This window comes from Cupressus sempervirens, chromosome 3 (genome assembly GCF_028749045.1).
Source record: "Cupressus sempervirens isolate cs-2001-9-10 chromosome 3, ASM2874904v1, whole genome shotgun sequence".
Taxonomy (NCBI): Eukaryota; Viridiplantae; Streptophyta; class Pinopsida; order Cupressales; family Cupressaceae; genus Cupressus; species Cupressus sempervirens.
In genome coordinates, this window is record NC_143120.1 from 524,361,836 (window position 1) to 524,379,728 (window position 17,893).

General features: G+C 36.0%; 1 protein-coding gene across 1 annotated transcript in view; it reads right to left on the minus strand.

Annotated features, from left to right (window-relative positions):
• LOC149567482 (uncharacterized) overlaps positions 1–17,111 on the minus strand; it is a 60,207-nt gene extending 43,096 nt beyond the window's left edge. Inside the window, exons 1-3 of the mRNA XM_089820670.1 lie at positions 15,530–17,111; positions 4,397–4,461; positions 670–801 (exon numbers count right to left, since the gene is read on the minus strand). Coding sequence (XP_089676796.1) covers positions 670–801; positions 4,397–4,461; positions 15,530–16,249 — 917 coding nt within the window. The 5' untranslated portion in view covers positions 16,250–17,111. The remainder of the gene's footprint in view (positions 1–669; positions 802–4,396; positions 4,462–15,529) is intronic.
• Between the last annotated feature and the right edge of the window lie 782 nt (positions 17,112–17,893).

Genomic DNA, 17,893 nt, shown 5'->3' on the forward strand with positions numbered 1-17,893 from the left:
CTGTAAGAATGGCTAACTAACTTCATCAAGTATATATGACAAGCAACAGCTAACCACCATCATCAAGTAAATTTACATAATAACTGTTAACAACCAAGTTCACATGAAACACACGGTTAACTATAATTTCCCTTTTCACGTGATCAAAGGAAATGATGGTTTTAACTAATCATCTCAACGGCTATAAATTATTTTAATTAGGTCAAAATTTTGGGATGTAATATTATACTTACCTTAGTTAAATCGGTTTAGAATCTACATAATTGTCTTATCTTATAACTCTAATATAATTTTAAGCTAAACTTAATATGGCATCCTTGTAACCTACTTTCTACTAATTATTCATGTTGTATACTGAAATTGCTTTGATGTAGTTTTGAAAAACCAAGCAAATCTATTTAATGGGGAAAAAAGCAGCTTAATATTTTCAGGATATGGTTAATTACACCAATAAGATATCAAACAATGATTTTATCAATTTGAGAACCAAACATATATGAAACCATATACACTACCAGATTTACTGTGCTTAAAGGACATTCGAGACTTCAAAATCATATTTCTTTCCCAGAATAACATTTAAAATTACAACCGTTATGTAACACCAAGCAATAATAATATATAAATGATCTATTTATGTGGTTTAGGACATGGGAAGAGAAGACAAACCAGCAACACGGTTCTTTGTAAGTTATGTGGTACAAACGTCCTGGAGGGTAAAGCCTTTTATCATCATTGAGCATAGTCTTCTCTGAAATACATGTGTCCACAACACATCTCCACCAAATGACAGCAACAGTGCTGGAGAAAAGAGCAACTATGTTATGATTTATTCAATATATCTAAATTGCATTACAGGACTATTTTTGCACGGGCCAACCATGGATTATGTTACTGATATATGCTGTTCTAATTATTAAAAGTTAAAGATATACAAGTGCTGACATGGCGAACACTTAAGGATCATTAAGATTCTTCAAGGTAAAAAATGAAAGGACAGAACAGGTGAGAATAAGATAATAATAGGGAACAAATTAGAAACCTGCATCAAATAACTGTTACATGGAGAGAATAACTAAGTCAATATTTCAACTCAAATTCCTCAGTTGTTGATAGCTAACCACTTTTTCAACAGAAAATACCAACTAAAAATTAAACTAACTTTCTAGCTCAGTTATCTATTGTATGCTTTGAAACCTTAGTGGTTACTCCAGATTTTTCTAGACAACATAAGCATTCAACAAGAGAAAAAAAATTACCCATATCTTTAAAAATTGCATAGCAAAATGGAGAAATGCACTACAAGCATCCCAATAATTGATTGGTGGGATAAATATGGTCACAAATGTTCAATATTCACCAAACAAGAGCGATTCTCCAGAGATGAAGTGTTTTGATCTGCTGCAACTTGATTATATGCCCTGCCTGAATTATCAGAGTATCCATAGGACAATTAGGAGTCTAAACAACTAACACAGAACAAATATTATCCGACAATGGATGGTGTGGTGGTGACAAGTTTGTCTTGATTATCAAAAAGGCTTACATCATCTTTACTCTTCACATTAGTATTACAAATGTACAAGTACAACAATAAGCAGTGTAACACTGACACTTGGGTATGTCGGGTCACCAGGATGAGCGGATGAAGGGCCTCAATTTCGGGATTGGAGGGGGGGGGGCAGGGGGGTGGTGTTGTTGTTGTTGTATACTATACATATAGAACTTGAAATGCTTCTCTGGTATACCTGAAATTCTTGACGAGAAGATACAATCATAAATATTAATGAAATTATGCCTATTAAGCAGAAACTTTTGTGGAAACAAGCCACCAACTAGGGCCTTGCGCTGGCACAGATCATACTGTCGAACCACAGATACAAAAATATTGTCAATGATAAATCTGCTCTTTACAACATTTCTGGTAATCAACTCCAGGTCATTATAGGATTGAAATAAATCCATTGCATTTGAAAGAAATATTGACAATACATGAGATGAGTAGATCAATCTACGCACTTTAAAAAAAAAATCTTCTTCAAGTAGGCATTTAACATTTCTTTGACATTGGGAGGATTGGACATGAAAGATAAGTCTCAGGTTGTCGTTGTCTAGTCACCTTGTGAAGGGTTCCCAGTCTGCAATAGGTATGAAGACCCTGAAATTCTAAGGCAAATATTCCATATGCATATTGGAGCAGATCTCACAGAGGTCACACGTTCAGAATTCATCTCCTTTTGATGACTTGGAACTATAATTAATATTAGCTTGTCACAGCACCTTTAAATTGGAAGCAGACAGCTCAAAAGAAGGGGTGATGAAAATAATGTATGAGGGCCCAATTTAACATAGAGGTGACACACTTGAGCTGCCAAGTTTGTGCGGAAGCTGATTTGAGATGATGTGTGATAAATACAAAATCAGAAATTGCTAGAAACTTCAGAAATGATGACCGAAATTCCCCCACCCAAATTAATATGACATGTGCAGACCAATACGGAAAGTAGTCATGTTTGGTGAGCATCATCGTGGTGCAATCCTACAAGCTCGCACATGTAAACCCTGGGATGTGGAAAAACCATAAGTTGTAAAGGAAAACCACCTTAAGATGGTTGTGCACCAAAATGTAAATCGCACATTTATAGCCAGTACAACCACAATGTTAGTCATGAACCACAATGTTAGTCATGAATTAATGTGACAGCAAAACATTATGCCTCATGCCAAAATCATAACAGAAGGGAGAGGTGGCCAGGATAGAGGAGTGGAAACTTACCTAAATAAAGGACATGCCAACTTAGTAAGTGAGTTTGCTAAATGAATCCCAAGTCGAGTACAATAAGTGGTGGGTAAGATCACTCATATTAAAGCTAAGACAAAGGGGGATGATAATGCACTTCTTTAACTAGATGAGTGCCTAAGCTCAAGTTGGGGGAAAACATTGTTCCTCATAAATAAGCGCTTGTAAAGAGGGGAACAAAGAGAGACAAATGAGCAGAGAAAATAGGGCAATTTCAATCTTATCAAAACCCATATTAGCCAAACGATCCGCAACCCGGTTCCCTTCCTTGTATGAGTGAGATAGACACAAGCTCTCACAGCTGTACAGAATTATCCACGCCTGTTTCAATATGTATTTTGTCTTCCAATTGAAGCATGTTCTTTCTTTACAAGTGTTAAAAAGGATTAGGAAGTCACCCTCCACATGCACTTCAGATATCTCAAGATTCTTAGCTATGGTTAGACCATGACGTAATGCTTAAGCTTCGGCAATATTATTTGTGATCGGGAGCAAGGCCACGGATCTGATTGCAACAAATTCACCAAGGTAATTTCAGATGGAAATGCCTACACCTGCAATACCTAGATTACCTCTAGATGCTCCATCTAGAAATTGAGCTTGAAGTAATCTTGGTTATGTGGATGCCATTTAATTTGGACCTATCCACCTTTGGCTTGAATGAAAGTAGAAGACTACCTTTGAATGGTAATATGATGTCATCCTGAAGTTTCATGGCCCTGTCGTCCCAGGATGTGAATGAAGAGGAGCATTTTTTGAACTTTTGGCCAATTTTGACTTGGACCTGATCTATAGAAGGGGATTGTCTAAAAATGCACTTGTTTCTCTCCCATCATACGAACTAGATTATGATAACTGGGATGATTCCCTAAATGTGAGCACAAAAGGTGAGTTGTAGATAACATGCCAAGATTGGAATGCATCCCAAAGTTGTTTGGCAGAGTTGTAATAGTAGTTGAGTTTCTTTAGCAGAAGCGGAAAAAGGCATTGGATGAACAAGTGATCCATCCCCTGTGTCTCTTGTTCACAGAGAACACATCTGAATTGTGAGCAATGTGAAGCTTTTCAAGTCAACATCACAGACAGATATTCTGTCCTCCCGTCGAGTCTGTCAAACTGCATAAGAAATTCTTCAGAAATTTCATGGCGGTGGTCTATATAATAGTCTCATTTCGATAGTACTGATTTTTTTAGCTGAGGAAACAAATTAACTGTGCCACTTTACAAATCCCAACATAGCAAAACTAATTCTGACAAAACAACAAGGTATATTTAGTTTCTGTTCAGTATAGTACAAGTACCTGAAAAATATCTAATTTGATTGAATGCAATCAAGTACTGCAACTGGAAAATCATTATTTTTATGAATCACACTAAGTATAATAAAGCAGAATTATTACCATGGTCCATGGATGATATTTTATTCATCCAGTAAGGTGCTTGTATTCATAGAATTTGTGTGGTCAAGTTTTTATTACATAAATGTTCATAATGATCACGTTTCAGAACCACAAATATTGGTTTACAATTGTTCTTCCCAGTAATAATATTGCACTAGAGATCCTAAATTGATGTTCTTTCAAAATAACTACTTACAAGACTAGAGATGTGAGAAGAAAAATCTTCACTATGGGAGTTGAAGTCCTTGCCAAAAAATCATCCTGATTCAAGGAAACAAAATATATGCAAAATGTTAAAATCTATTACGTGATGTTAATTATTAATGAATCTGATGCACATCTTTATGACAAAGAAAAATGCAAGAAATTAATAATGTTGGATTCCTTGCTAATAAATTGGCTTTTGATAAATAAAAATATATATAATGGGCAGCCAATAATTTGCTTTTGACTATTAAAACTTCAGCAAACTATACAGTATTTACAATTGCCAGTGTGTATAACTCCGTTCAATGAATGAAAATATGATTTTCAACCAACCATTTGTGGACAATAACATACTTTGCCAATCTAACTTCTCAGTTCCGTCACATTAAAAATAGAAGAAATGTTTCATAATTTACATGGACAGAATGTCCATTGATATGGAGTTTCAAAAAAAATTATAAGAAAATTAAAGAAATCTAAAAATAGATATAGAAAATTTGACTCAAACCAACCCAAAAATAGTGTAACAGGAAGCTAAATCCAAAACAAGCTAGTAATCTCTTTGAAACAACTCCCATTTCTGGTTCTGTTGAAAGATAATGAGGAATAGATCAGTGATTGGAGTGCCCTTCCAGAATTAGGCAAGCAAGGATGGCATGCTCTAAATTTTGATGATGCTCCAAAGAAAATCTAAGAAATGCTAGTGGGAAAGATCACTGAAGACTAACAAAGTAAGCCATAATATTAGTCACTTAAGCTTTATGATTGGACTGTACCACAAATAATGTTGCAGAGGTTCAGGCCTTTATACATGAACTGGAGATTAGATGCTTTAGCACTAATCTCCCTAGAAAAGTCTTTAGTACTACCACTTGCTTGATCACATGCTTCATCGAGACATAGGGAAACAAAGCCGTTGAGACCAAGGATGTCAATTTCCCCCTGACAAAACATCTACAAACTTAACACCACCATGCCCTTTGCTGACAAGGCCTTCTCCACCCTCCAAATCCACATCAGCAGATGATCAGCTACACCTTCTCTCGCACCAACGAAATTCAAAATTGAATTTCCCACTCTTTCCAGATTCAAAACTGCCACTCCACCTAAAGGAACATTGTTGTACTATATATGTGTGCAATATGTTATCATTGATGTGAACCTATCATTATATTAATGACTATTAATGATATTTATGTATTTTATGTTTTAATCGCATCATAACTATAGATACTAATATTATGCAATTCTGATATATTCAACTTCTCACTTTGCGAGTTTCCAATAGGTATCCATTTAATTAACTTTTCATTTGGTCTATTTTGATCAACTTGACCCTCTAACCCTAAAATAGATCACTAAAAAGACAAAAAGGGCAAAATTCATATCATTTGTGCATTTGTGAATGAAAAACAAAAACTTCTTGCCTCCATTGGTGTACTTTCTTGTTTTCTTTCCATTGCTTAGGGAGTGTTGAAGGGTGATTGTTGCATGCTCTAAGTTGGTTTATGAGCTATTCCTATGTGGTGCAAGTGTTCAAAACTTGTCAAAGGCATTGAAGAGGAACATCTCAATATAAGAGGTAGGGTTTTGTTTGTCTTTTTGTTTTTCTTTACATTTTTTTAACAAAATGAAATGAACTCTATAGTTTTAGTTTAATTTTTCATTTTGTTTTGTGGCTTTATATGTTATTTATAGATTCATAGAATGAAAAGTGTTTCTAGCTCTGGGAACTCCAAGTTAAAAACAAACAAAAGCTCCCCATTATGGAAATAAGTGGAAATGATTCAACCACTACCAAGTGGAGGAGGCTAGGTTTGGATTTGTAGGCATTGCAAAGAGCAAAAAAAGAGCTCTTATAGTCAAGTGAGAGAACATTTTCTATCTCTCAAAAAGGCATCAAGTTTTTTTAATAGCAAGCCAATCAGTTCGTGGGGAGACTCAAAATTAAAACCTTCTTACAAACTCTATTGTAATGAATATATTGAAGAGAAAGGACAAGCAAATAAAGTAGTTGGAAATGCAAATTGTCATCCTTTGGACAATTCTAAAAGTAAAAAGGATTGAGGGCCTTTATGGCATCAATTTCCAATCAAGCACCTATAAAGGATCATCCATTCTTGCATGTTCCCCAAGAACTGGTGTTAAATAAGAGAGTAAAGGGACTTTATTTGAAAATGAGATTTCACAATGAGGGTAGAGACATTGTTGAGCAAGACATAGATAGATGCATCTATGCAAATGAATTGCATTTAATGTTGTTTACTCACCGTATTGGCAAAAATTTGTAAGATCAATTAAAAAGGCTCTAAAGGAGATCAACAGTAGGGGTTGTGAGAAGTTACACGCTACTTTATTGGAAAAGGAGGTGAAACGGGTAGACAATGCCTTGAATCGCATGAGGGATTCATGAATTGAAACAAGTGTATGTATAATATCTGATGAATGGGGTGCAAGAAATCACCCTTTGATTAATGTTATTGCAATACCTGTGAGAGGTACAATGTTGTTGAGAGAAGTGGATTATGAAGGGAAAGTGAGGGACTATCCATGTTGATGCAGAAGCATCTTGCATGGGAAAATTTAAAAAAATAAAAATAAAAATTAAAAAAATGGAGGAGAGAGAAAGTGACGAAAATAGAAAGAAAATTTAAAAAATAAAAAATAGAAAAAAGAGAAAAAAAAGAATTTCTATTTTCGAGGTGCATAGGTGGCATAAATAGAAAAATAAAATTAAAATGGTTGTCATTCCATTTATCGAGGTGTGTAGGTGGAATTCTAGAAGGTTGTGGATATTGTGTAGGTGGAATCCTAGAAGGTTGTGGATATTGTGTAGGTGGAATTCTAGAAGGTTGTGGACAAATCATACATTGGGTGGTAAGTGTCTATTTAAGCAAGGCATATGAGCATTTCTAATTAAGCTTTGGAAGGTCAAGCTTCAAAGGTGTGAAAGCTCTTAAGGTGTAGCTCTTCAAGTAGAAGTTCTCGGGTGGAAGCTTTGGAGGTGAAGGCTGGAGGTGAAGGCTCTTAGTTGGGAAGTTCTTCTTGGTGAAGCTCTTGGTGTGAAGACTCTTCTTGTGAAAATTCTTATTTGGGAGTTCTCTTATGTTGAAGAATTTGTAAACTTCTTTTTGAAGAAGTCATATCTATGATATCATCTTGTGCATGTTGTAAGGATTTTCAAGTATAATAAAATTGCTTGGGAAGCATTTTGTCTCTCTGTCTCCATATTGTTGCATTTTTGGTTATGAGTTGGTAGGTTGGTGTGGCCCTTCATCACATGTATTGCAAACATTCTTTTCGAAGCCTTGAGCAAGTTGGTGCATGAAATGTTGCTCAAGTGATAACAGACAATGCCACAAATTGTAGGGCTGTTGTGTTATTGGTTGAGGAGCATTACAATCAAATTTTTTGGATACCTTGTGCTGTCAACTCACTCAACCTAATGCTGAAAAAATTTGGCAAAAGAGTTGAGTGGATCAAACAAATATATCTGGATGCCCAAGAGATCCATATGTTCATCACAAACCACCATATGTTATAAGACATATTTAGACAATTCTTGAGGTTGGAGCTCTTGAAGGTAAGTTTAATTATTTAAAATTTATGTTTTAATTTAGTTAACAAGTTTTTAATTTTAATTATAAATTTATTTTATTCTTATTTTGCTTTTGAAATAGGTTGCTAAGACTTGTTTTGCCTCCAACATAATTGTTTTGAGACACCTTGTGAAGGTTCGTGAGGCATTGTCTAGAATAATAATCAATAATTGGAGCATATGGAGGCAATGTAGTATTACAAGGGCAAATGTTATTATGGCACTTATTCTAGACAACTCTTGGTGGGATTGTGTTGAGTACAAAATTCCATGACTCTCCACGAGATGTATGGGTAGTTTGGGTTGCCAAGTTTTTATGACTTGGCCCAGTTATCGAAAATTTTATATATATATATTTCAAGGGTTTTTTCATTTTGCCAAGTCATTACTGAGTTGTTGTCGAGTTGTAGCCAAGTTACGAATCAAGTCAGCCTTGCCAAACTCAAGCAAAGTCTAAGTTTGGAAACTCTAGCTAAGTACCTCCTAAGATATACTAAGCTTATATTGAATGTGATCCGATCCACTGACATTGATCGACCTCACTTGGGTGAGGTATATGATGGCATTGACTCTATGATTGAGACTATGAAAAAAATTATCGATGGGAGAGCAAGATCTTGAAGAAAGACTCTCAAGGAACTACAAAAAATCATGGTGGATGGGTAGAACAAATGACATACAGCCTATGCTGAAATCTAAACTCATGAGTTTTGCAAGCATGGCTATTTTGGTGTTGATATTGTTGCAGACAAGCAAAATGGGGATGCTCCTAAATGGTGGTACTTCCATGGAGAAATATGCCAACACCTACAACCCATTGCCATCAAAATTTTATCACATGTAAGTTCTTAACTCTTAAGATTCTAATTTCTGAATTCTTATTGATGAATATTGAATTTATATTTGAAATTGTATTTGTAAGTCTAGCTCTCTAATTTCAAATTTGAAAATCTTGATGGATTGCGAGTTTATCATCATGTTACATCCCAAATTTTTGCCAATTTAAATAATCATATAGCCATTATGTAATTCATGTGAATGTCAGTTGGCTAGTAAATCAGTTGAATATTATGACCATGTGAAATGGAAATGTAGTTGTTCGTTTTAGTTCATGTAGAGATGACATGTTAGTTGTTCGTTACAATTTTAACAGAAAATGAATATTTATTATTTTTGGAAAAGTTAGTAGCTTATGTGAAATGGTGGTTAGCCATTATGATGATTATAAAAATGATTTTTTATTATAGTTATCTTGATTTAAATTGAGGAATATGTTATTATCGTGAAAATTCTTCTTGATTCCAAAACATGACGAAGGGGAGTATTATTGCTAAATGGGAGCTAGGGATTGGGGCACCAAAAGTCCACTAACAAGCCATCAGGTATGTATTCTAACCATCTTGGCTAAGGATTTAATGACTAGGCAAACAAGAGTATACCTTAGACAACCATGAGCTAACTAGTCAATTCATAACACTTATCAAGAAAAACATTAAACATTTAAATAATAATATAAATTGTTACCTTTTCTATCAGAGATCATTGTGTAGTCTCCTGATTATATCTCCATATATTGACACCATGTTATCTTGACATCTATACTTGCACTTATATATATGTGTGTGTGTGTGTGTGTTTGTGTGTGTGTGTGTGTGTGCGCGCGCGCGCGCATTAACCAATGGAATGATACAAAAGAAATATATGATTAAATTTATGCGCATATATGTATATATGTACAAACAAATAGAGGTGGCACAGATACCATGTTGCGAATATATTTTAGAATCATTTGAAGGGAGAACCTTTATAATTATCTTTAATATTTGCTCCTTTTTGTTTTGAGCGATTGCCCATCTTTCCATCGGGCTTTTATTTTTCAAATATTTCAATAGATGAAGTTACTCATTTGGATCGATTGGAAATATAATTTCTTTATGGAACCAATATTTGGCCTTACATCAGCCACCTTGACCTTTCTTGTAACCAAGCATGCCTTTGTGGACTTGTTTATTTATGTTCTCACCAAGGCTATGCAAGCATTCTTATACCAGGCTTTTCTTTTATGCTCTACGATTTCATTCTCCCTCACGACAATAAGCCAAGGACTGTGATAACAACAAAATTCATTGGGAGCAAGCTCTGTATTCCTTCAAAAGCCTAGCATATAACCTCAAACTTGTCAAGACTTCCTTCCATTCATTTTTTTATCTCTAACCACACAAGGTAGCGCATCTCTTCTAGCAAGTTATGCATTCATTATTCCTTGTTATGTTGCAAGCATAAGGATTATATGCTGATAATATTGTTGTGAAAATCATAAGTTGTCATCATATCACAGCAAGCAATTCGTATTTATATTCCACTTTCAGATTTTGTATATGATACGTTTTATGCAAGCACCGAAATACTTAATGTGCATATTATTATCCATGTTGGCTTATATAGAGGTGTTGGCAATATGCCTCTGAGATAAGAATAGCATGTCGTGCCATGAAAAGATTATGTACAATGACAGTGAATATAGAATACACAAATTGATACCAAAATTGAATATAATCACAAGATCTCCTAGGAAGTACCCATAAGGACCAGAATGGTCAAGCCAAAAGGGTGGGAGGAGAGAACATCCCCGCAAGAACAAGATGAGATTAGAAATGAAAGTATCTAACTATAAAACTGCATAAAGAAAACTGAGTCAGCTCATGGTTGTCCTATATATAACTCTTGTTGTCAAGTCGAATGGTGGGTGCTCAGGCATAATTAGTAGCCCACTAAAATCCTTGGCAAAGGTAGATAAGTAGCATGCTTGTCACAACAATAACTACAGGTCAAAGTGCTAGCTGACAGAGGGGAGGTTGATGGAGAATATCCACAGCCTTGTCTGCTGCCTAGTTGACACTCTAACACTGGGACACTCTGGTGGCAAGATCATGGTGCCCCAAGCCTGATCCCAGGGTAGGGAGGGCCTTTCTAGAAAGAGATTGTGTGGGGATAAGTAAAGGTTCGTGGTTTGGAGGTTAAGCCCATGGCAATGCTTCTCCTCTCCACCAGATGTTGAAACTTGCTCATCACAGTAATTGTCATCTACTTCATGAATGGTACTTGATTCTTTTGTACATCTCATTTATCATTATCATAATTATATATCATGTTATTTAAACTAATATTTCATTATGTTACCTCTGAAAGCTTGTAATAGAAATGGAAAGTAAATAGGTATGGAAGTTATAACTGTATTTCATGTGCACTAGATTAGTTTGTTACTAGTTTCCTTAATGATGAATTGTAACATCTGAATAATTTTGTTAAATTTCTCTTCATATAAAGTAACGGTTATAACTGTCACTTTGTCATATCCTGTTATGAATATAGATTTACTTTAAAATATAGTTCTTAAAATGGCTACGGGAAAATAGATGTTACACATCATCCAAGAGGAATTGGAGCACATACTCCTTTATCCACTCAATAAAACACAATAGACTATAGTCCAAGTAGGTAGAAGACTTGGCTTATGTGCATTCAAACTTGAGGCTCCTAACACACAAAAAAAAATACCTACAAAAAAAGGTAAAGGAAGGCAGTGGGATGTTGAGCCAAAGACTGTGGAGTTGGATGATTCAATTGCCCTCCTTGATGCACTTGGTGTTAATGATGACCATGAACTACCTAGTGATCATGAAACTGATCCTAAGGCTCAAATTGCTAGTACCAATGCCATTGGCAATATTTGTGTGCTTCTATTTTCCACAGGAGGACAACTTTTGAAGATATTTGATCAGGGATAGGCTGACAGCTGATTGTTAAAGTTGACATTATTATTTTTGAACTGCAACATTGGATATGGTGGTGTATTTTGGCATGTTGCTATGTTATTTGGACTAAAACATTACTATATATTGTGGTGTATTTTGCTATGTTACTTTATTATTAGCATAGAGGTATATTTTGAACTTATTTGCTGCTGCATATATGTATATATTTTTTTACTATGTTTTTATATGCTTCTGTATGGACAAACCCAAAGAGAATCTAAACCCACTCGAAAAATATTTCGTTGAACCCGCAAATCCAGAACCAAGTTTGAACCAGGACCAGCAACTTAGTTTTAGCTCTACTTCTATATATTATTCAATTCATGCTAAAAATTAAATAATATTATGTTTGCATCTACACATTTCATTTTCATATCCATATTGATATATCAATATATGATTATTTATTTTTTATTTTCTTTTTGATTAAACCATTTAGTCCCTTTTTTTTTGGTTTTTTCCTCCTCCTTCTCTGTCCTTCAGTTGTCCGTCCTCTTTGTACTCTCCCTTTCTTTGTCTGCAAGCCCTTTCATTACTTTCCTCTTCTTGATAATGGATCACTAAATGTGATATGAAATATCAATGCAATATAAACATTTGAACCCAAAAATACTATACACATTTTACTTAAATTACACATTTTACTTAAATGAGATATTTTTGTACACTTTTGAGTTCAGATAAGATAAGATAAAGTATTAATGTCCAACAAGAGACCACAAGCGGACCTAAGGGACTGAAAGTACAAACAAAGGCCGGAAGGCAGCGGGACCGCCAAATGCTGTCCGAGAAAAAGGAGACAAATAGAGCAAGAAGCAAACAAAGAGAAACAACATTGTACAAGAGAGACTTTGAAACTGCAAAGCAACTAGCGGTTCGTAGTCATCGAAAAGTAGCTCAAAACCAAAGGATAACTATCTGTGTGCAGAGAAGTCCGAACCCGTCACTGGAGAGAGGAGGGCTGCTGTCACTGATGGTGCATGCATGTGTGATCTTTGTGTGGTCTCACCAATCTAATGTGAGTGGCAGTGGATGGGCTCCCACACCACTTGGTTCCCTAGGAGAGGTAACCGGAGTGAAGAAGGAAGTGATAAGCGGATGAAAGGACATATATCCAGAGGGGGTATACTTCCGAAGAGTGAAATCCCAAAGACGGAAGGCCTCCTAAAAATGGAGAGCAAGATGTCACTGATCATCATACCTGAAGGAGGACAGGGACCTGCACTCTCTGAATAAGCAATGGAACCTCCCTTGAATCTCATAGTAAACCAGACAGTAGAATAGGAAATGGATCTCAGTCTCAGCCACACTCATGTCACAACACTAGTAAATCATCTCTATTGGTCTGGTGATCTGTCTGGAACTGGAGCCAGTGAGACTCAACTCTAAAGGAGCCTAACTGGATACATAAGGCATGAGGCCACCGCCGGGAAGAGTACTAAGGTCGAACAATAATACCATCCTGGATTTCAATATAGTGCTCCACATAGAAGGCTATATGCAGGCAGAGGCCCCTAGGCGGATCAACCCAAGTCACCTGAATATACCTCCTGTAGAATAAAAATTTAAACTCCCTCATGCTAATATAATTTAAAGTTGTATGGCTATTACTGTTTCACAAGGGATTCTTAAAATTGAGCAATACAGAACAGTACTGATAAACAAATAGGCACAAGATGTTTGAAAAGCCGATGCTATTTCAAATGGACACAAGAACAATGACATGACAGATGTAAACATCTCAAGTTTTTGAAAGACACATGTCGTTGGGAAAGAAAATGAGGCAGGAAGCCTAGAACTTTCTATCAGAAATTGGTGATACTATCAGAAATGTGCCTTGTATAATTTCTTATAAGCTGTGGAGCATGTTGAGAACCTATAATGAGCTAGAGAATGTTATGAGATAAGGTGTTGATAAGGCATCTACAGGAGTTGTCAGAAGACTGGAAGAGAAATTGAACCCAGTGAAAGGATCACTGGACTATTTAAAGCCAACTGCCAAGGAGCAGTGCAAACTTTACCCGACTTTCATTTTTATATTGTATAGAAATCCACTATGAAGTTTTATCATGAGCTTCCTTTTATCAGTTAGCCAATATTAAGCTTGAATCAATCATAGATCTTGGCATGGTCAGGTTTAGGTTTATGCATGCTGTAAGTATAATGCATTGCATGTGCTCAAACCACGTACACTCTAATTAGTTATTCTCGTGCTTGAGCAGATCAAACAGCCAATTTTCAGAATTAATATGAAAAGTGCTTTTCTCATTTCAAAGAATGCGTAAAAGGAATTAAAAGGAATTACTCAAGATAGTCTAAGACTCTATCCCACTAGAACCAACCTATAAAATTCTGGCAGTTTAATATGATTGCAATGGCCTTGTGGCGCTGATCTACTGACCAAATGGTAAAGGATATCTCCGAACTGAATAGATGTAAAATACTTTCTTTGTTTGACACTATAGATTTACGTGCTTCTCCAATTTAACTGCCAAGTGTAACTAAATCAAAGTAAGCTGAAGAAGGATGTCTAAGAAGGCAATGTGCCATTATTTTGTTATTTCTTTATAATCATTGCTGTTAGACCCTTCCAGTCAGGTGGCAGATCTAGTTGCTGCTTATTACTTTTTTTAAGGTCAACATTAATATTGTATCTTCTATTTTGCCAGTTAAAAGAAGAGATTGAAAGCTTAATCTAGTAATTATCAAATGTTGTGTTTCCAAGAAACTTGCAAATACAAATACATTCCTAATATTTAGTCTATGAGTGAATGACAGATCCAGGATCAATCGTCACATGCACATAACTGGCATTCTGATAACATCACAGGACCAGACGGGTTCTAGATATGAACAGCCACTAATCCTACACATGCCCAGTTGTGAACCTTTGAATTTGAGTCCCTATCTTTATGAATGCAACATCAACTTTATACTAGGACCCCTTGGACAGAAAGATTTTATTAAACATGTGCACGTTATGGACATGTTTCCAAGTGCATGCAAAATAAGTATGAGTGAAAGTTGAAACATAGAAAGATATTGATAACCCTATTAGTGCAATGTCTGCATTTGCATCGATAGACTTGAAAGAACAACCAAGTGAATGCAATTGGCAATGGTTATTCATAGGACTAAACTTCACTAAATGTGCCGAAATTATCCGTATATATCTCCAGAGTTATGAATCTAAGGCATAGATGCTTCCGCCCTCCTCGATTCCATCCATCCACATTCGCCCACACATTAAAGCAGAACTTTCCCCTGGACCAAAAAAGTCAATATTCGAAGAAAATAAACCATGGGGAAGGCCTTGAGACACCATTAAATATTAAAAACCTCTCTTACTGGCGTTATTCCCTCTTAATAGGTCAACCCACCTTTTAAAACCCATTAAGACCCATATTAACCTTTCCTACTGGATTAGTCCGTTTATGTCGGATTAGATCTCTATTTAGTTAAGAAACATTTCCCTTGGTTGTTGAATCCTTTTAGCCCTTCTGATTACCTGTAACTGACTGCACTTTTCAGGCTCGTTGTCCTGCTTTAGTTATTTGTAGAAATAAAATTAATTAATTTATTATAATTCTTGTTCCCTCCCCACAAGCAGTACAATTCATGTAGCAAATATTGCCATGGAAAACCATACAGGACAAAGTACATACAAACAAAACAATGACAAAAGAAAGAATCTTAGATGAAAGCTTGCCTGAAGAACAACGCCATTGATGACATCGGAATATCTGATAGCCAGATTGAGAGACATAGAACGTGCAGGCGCAATGCAATAGCACTGAATTTGTTCTCTGCTGATATTTCCCACCAAGTTCCTGTGATTTACAAGCAGCACAGTCAACAGCGAAGCAACCCCTGCGCCGAGAGAGTGCCCAACTATGGTTAGCCTGTAGTCTGGATTTTTCTCAAATTCTTCCTTGAGAGTATCACTCTGGCTGTCCCTCAACCATTCTGCAGCATTTAGAAGCCCCCTGTGAACATACCCTCCATCAAAAGGTTGGCTCCCCTTCCTTGTGTCTGCTAATACCAAGTAATTCACGGGCTCTGCCAGATTAAGCCCTCGAATGCAAACAACAATTTCTTTTCTAACAGGGTCTCTCATGATATAATGAGGTGGGCAGTGCCTTGAAGTTGTCGAGACTAACTTGACTATCCAATCTTCTTGTCCATAGCCCGTCGATCTCACCAAGTCTAAAGGAGTCTTTTCATAGACGCCCTGGATAAGTTTGCAGTAGTGAAAGATGTCTCTGGCATTATCTGCAGTGGCCAATGGCCAGGTCTCACTGTCTAGAGAGCCATGGCGCTTCAGTCTGTTATATAGCCACCTTCCGCATGACCCCGCCCATACACTGTATGCCACCACATCCATGTTGCTCCAGCAAAAGTAAGGCAGTATTAGCCATGCTGGTGCCATTCTTCCACAGCCTTATATGGATTAGGTTTTGACTTTCTACATAATACACATAGGAATGATGTAAAGTCATTAGACAAATTGGACACGATTTCTCGAGTTTATTTGACCAAGCCAAATTCCATAATCCTGGTATTATATTTTATGGAGAAAAATCAATACATTCGAGAGAAGACTCGATCTCTGCAAAATATTTGTGAACCAAGCAGCTTCATCCTTAGACTGAAGGCTAGTTGAAGATGCAAAGTGTTTGATACTGCCAATTAAGCAAGAAAGTTGATCTTCTCCACAACAAATTTGCAATTCCCGCTTAGTTTATTAGGCATTTGATTGGCACGAGGTTGTCTTGAAAATATTGGAACGGTGATACCCACGGAGGCCTCTTTTGAAGCCGCCATTCAAACAACAATGCCCAGCTAAATGTGAGATTCAAAATCAATACAGGATGGAACCAAAAAATCTGGTAAGACCGATTCCTCGGCTTCCGAAAAAGAACCTCTAATTGATCAGATAGACTTACCACCCATATATTTTCGGAACAACATTCAAAAAGACAATAGGCATTTCAACTGCGTCATCTTGAAACGTAAATGAATTATAGAAAGATCGGCTATTCACGATTCACAACATTTGATGGCTTTACAGACTTCAAATACTTCCCTGCAATCCACTTCTCCGACTTCAATCAATCCAATCACGTCGCTTGATTAAACCTCTGTGTTTTCCCAAATTTGATCTTTCCAAAGCTTTCTGGTTGCGTCTCATGGGAATTAAAGAATATTCTTTATTTAATTTGGATGACAGAGTCGCAGCCATAATGAAATTTTCGAGGCGAATCGTACTTTCGAGTTTTTTAATTTGCCACAGTGCGTTGCAGAGCAACTTTCAAGCGTGTAAAGATGAAAAGTGTTATTGACTTCAAAAAAGAATTAAAAAAATTCTTTTCAATTAGTTTTTAAACTGGTTAATGTAAAGCAAGAAACTTCTTGTATTGGTTATTGTTAGATTCCATTGCTAATTAATTGAACGATAATTTTATTATTATTAATTAATTAATTATATGTATGCTTTTAATTGGATGTGTTTTTTCTTTAATATTACTTTACTATTTATTTAGTGTTAGATTTATTTATTTTTAATGAAACAGCATATCAATTTAAATTAATTTAAAATATCAAACTTAGAACATAATTAAATGAAAGTTAAAGAAAAAAACATATTTTTGAAAGCTATTGGGGCAAGTCCTAGAGTCGTATGGGTGGAGTCCAAAAACTTAACAAAAATCAATAGGCAAAGTCACATGGGCCTAGTCCAGAAACAACAAATAACAATAAAAAGGGTTGAGCTCGAAAAAGAGAAATTCTCCGATGGTCAAGGAAGTGGCTAATGAGGCGGAGGCTCTAGCATAGTCTAATTGTCATCATTCTCTTCTTCATTCTCTGTGTCTTCTCGTGGTAGGGAGATCACCAACGCCAACCTAGGGAAACCTTTGGAAGAGGAAGGCCAACCCAAATCAATTGCCTAAGAAGGCTAACCTACAGAAGTGAATGAAGCCCAAGGATCACCAACGAAGAGTGACGACAAAGTGGTTGTGATTGAGATTATGCTCATTTATGGGAAGAAATTCGTCCACGTTGTATGCCATGG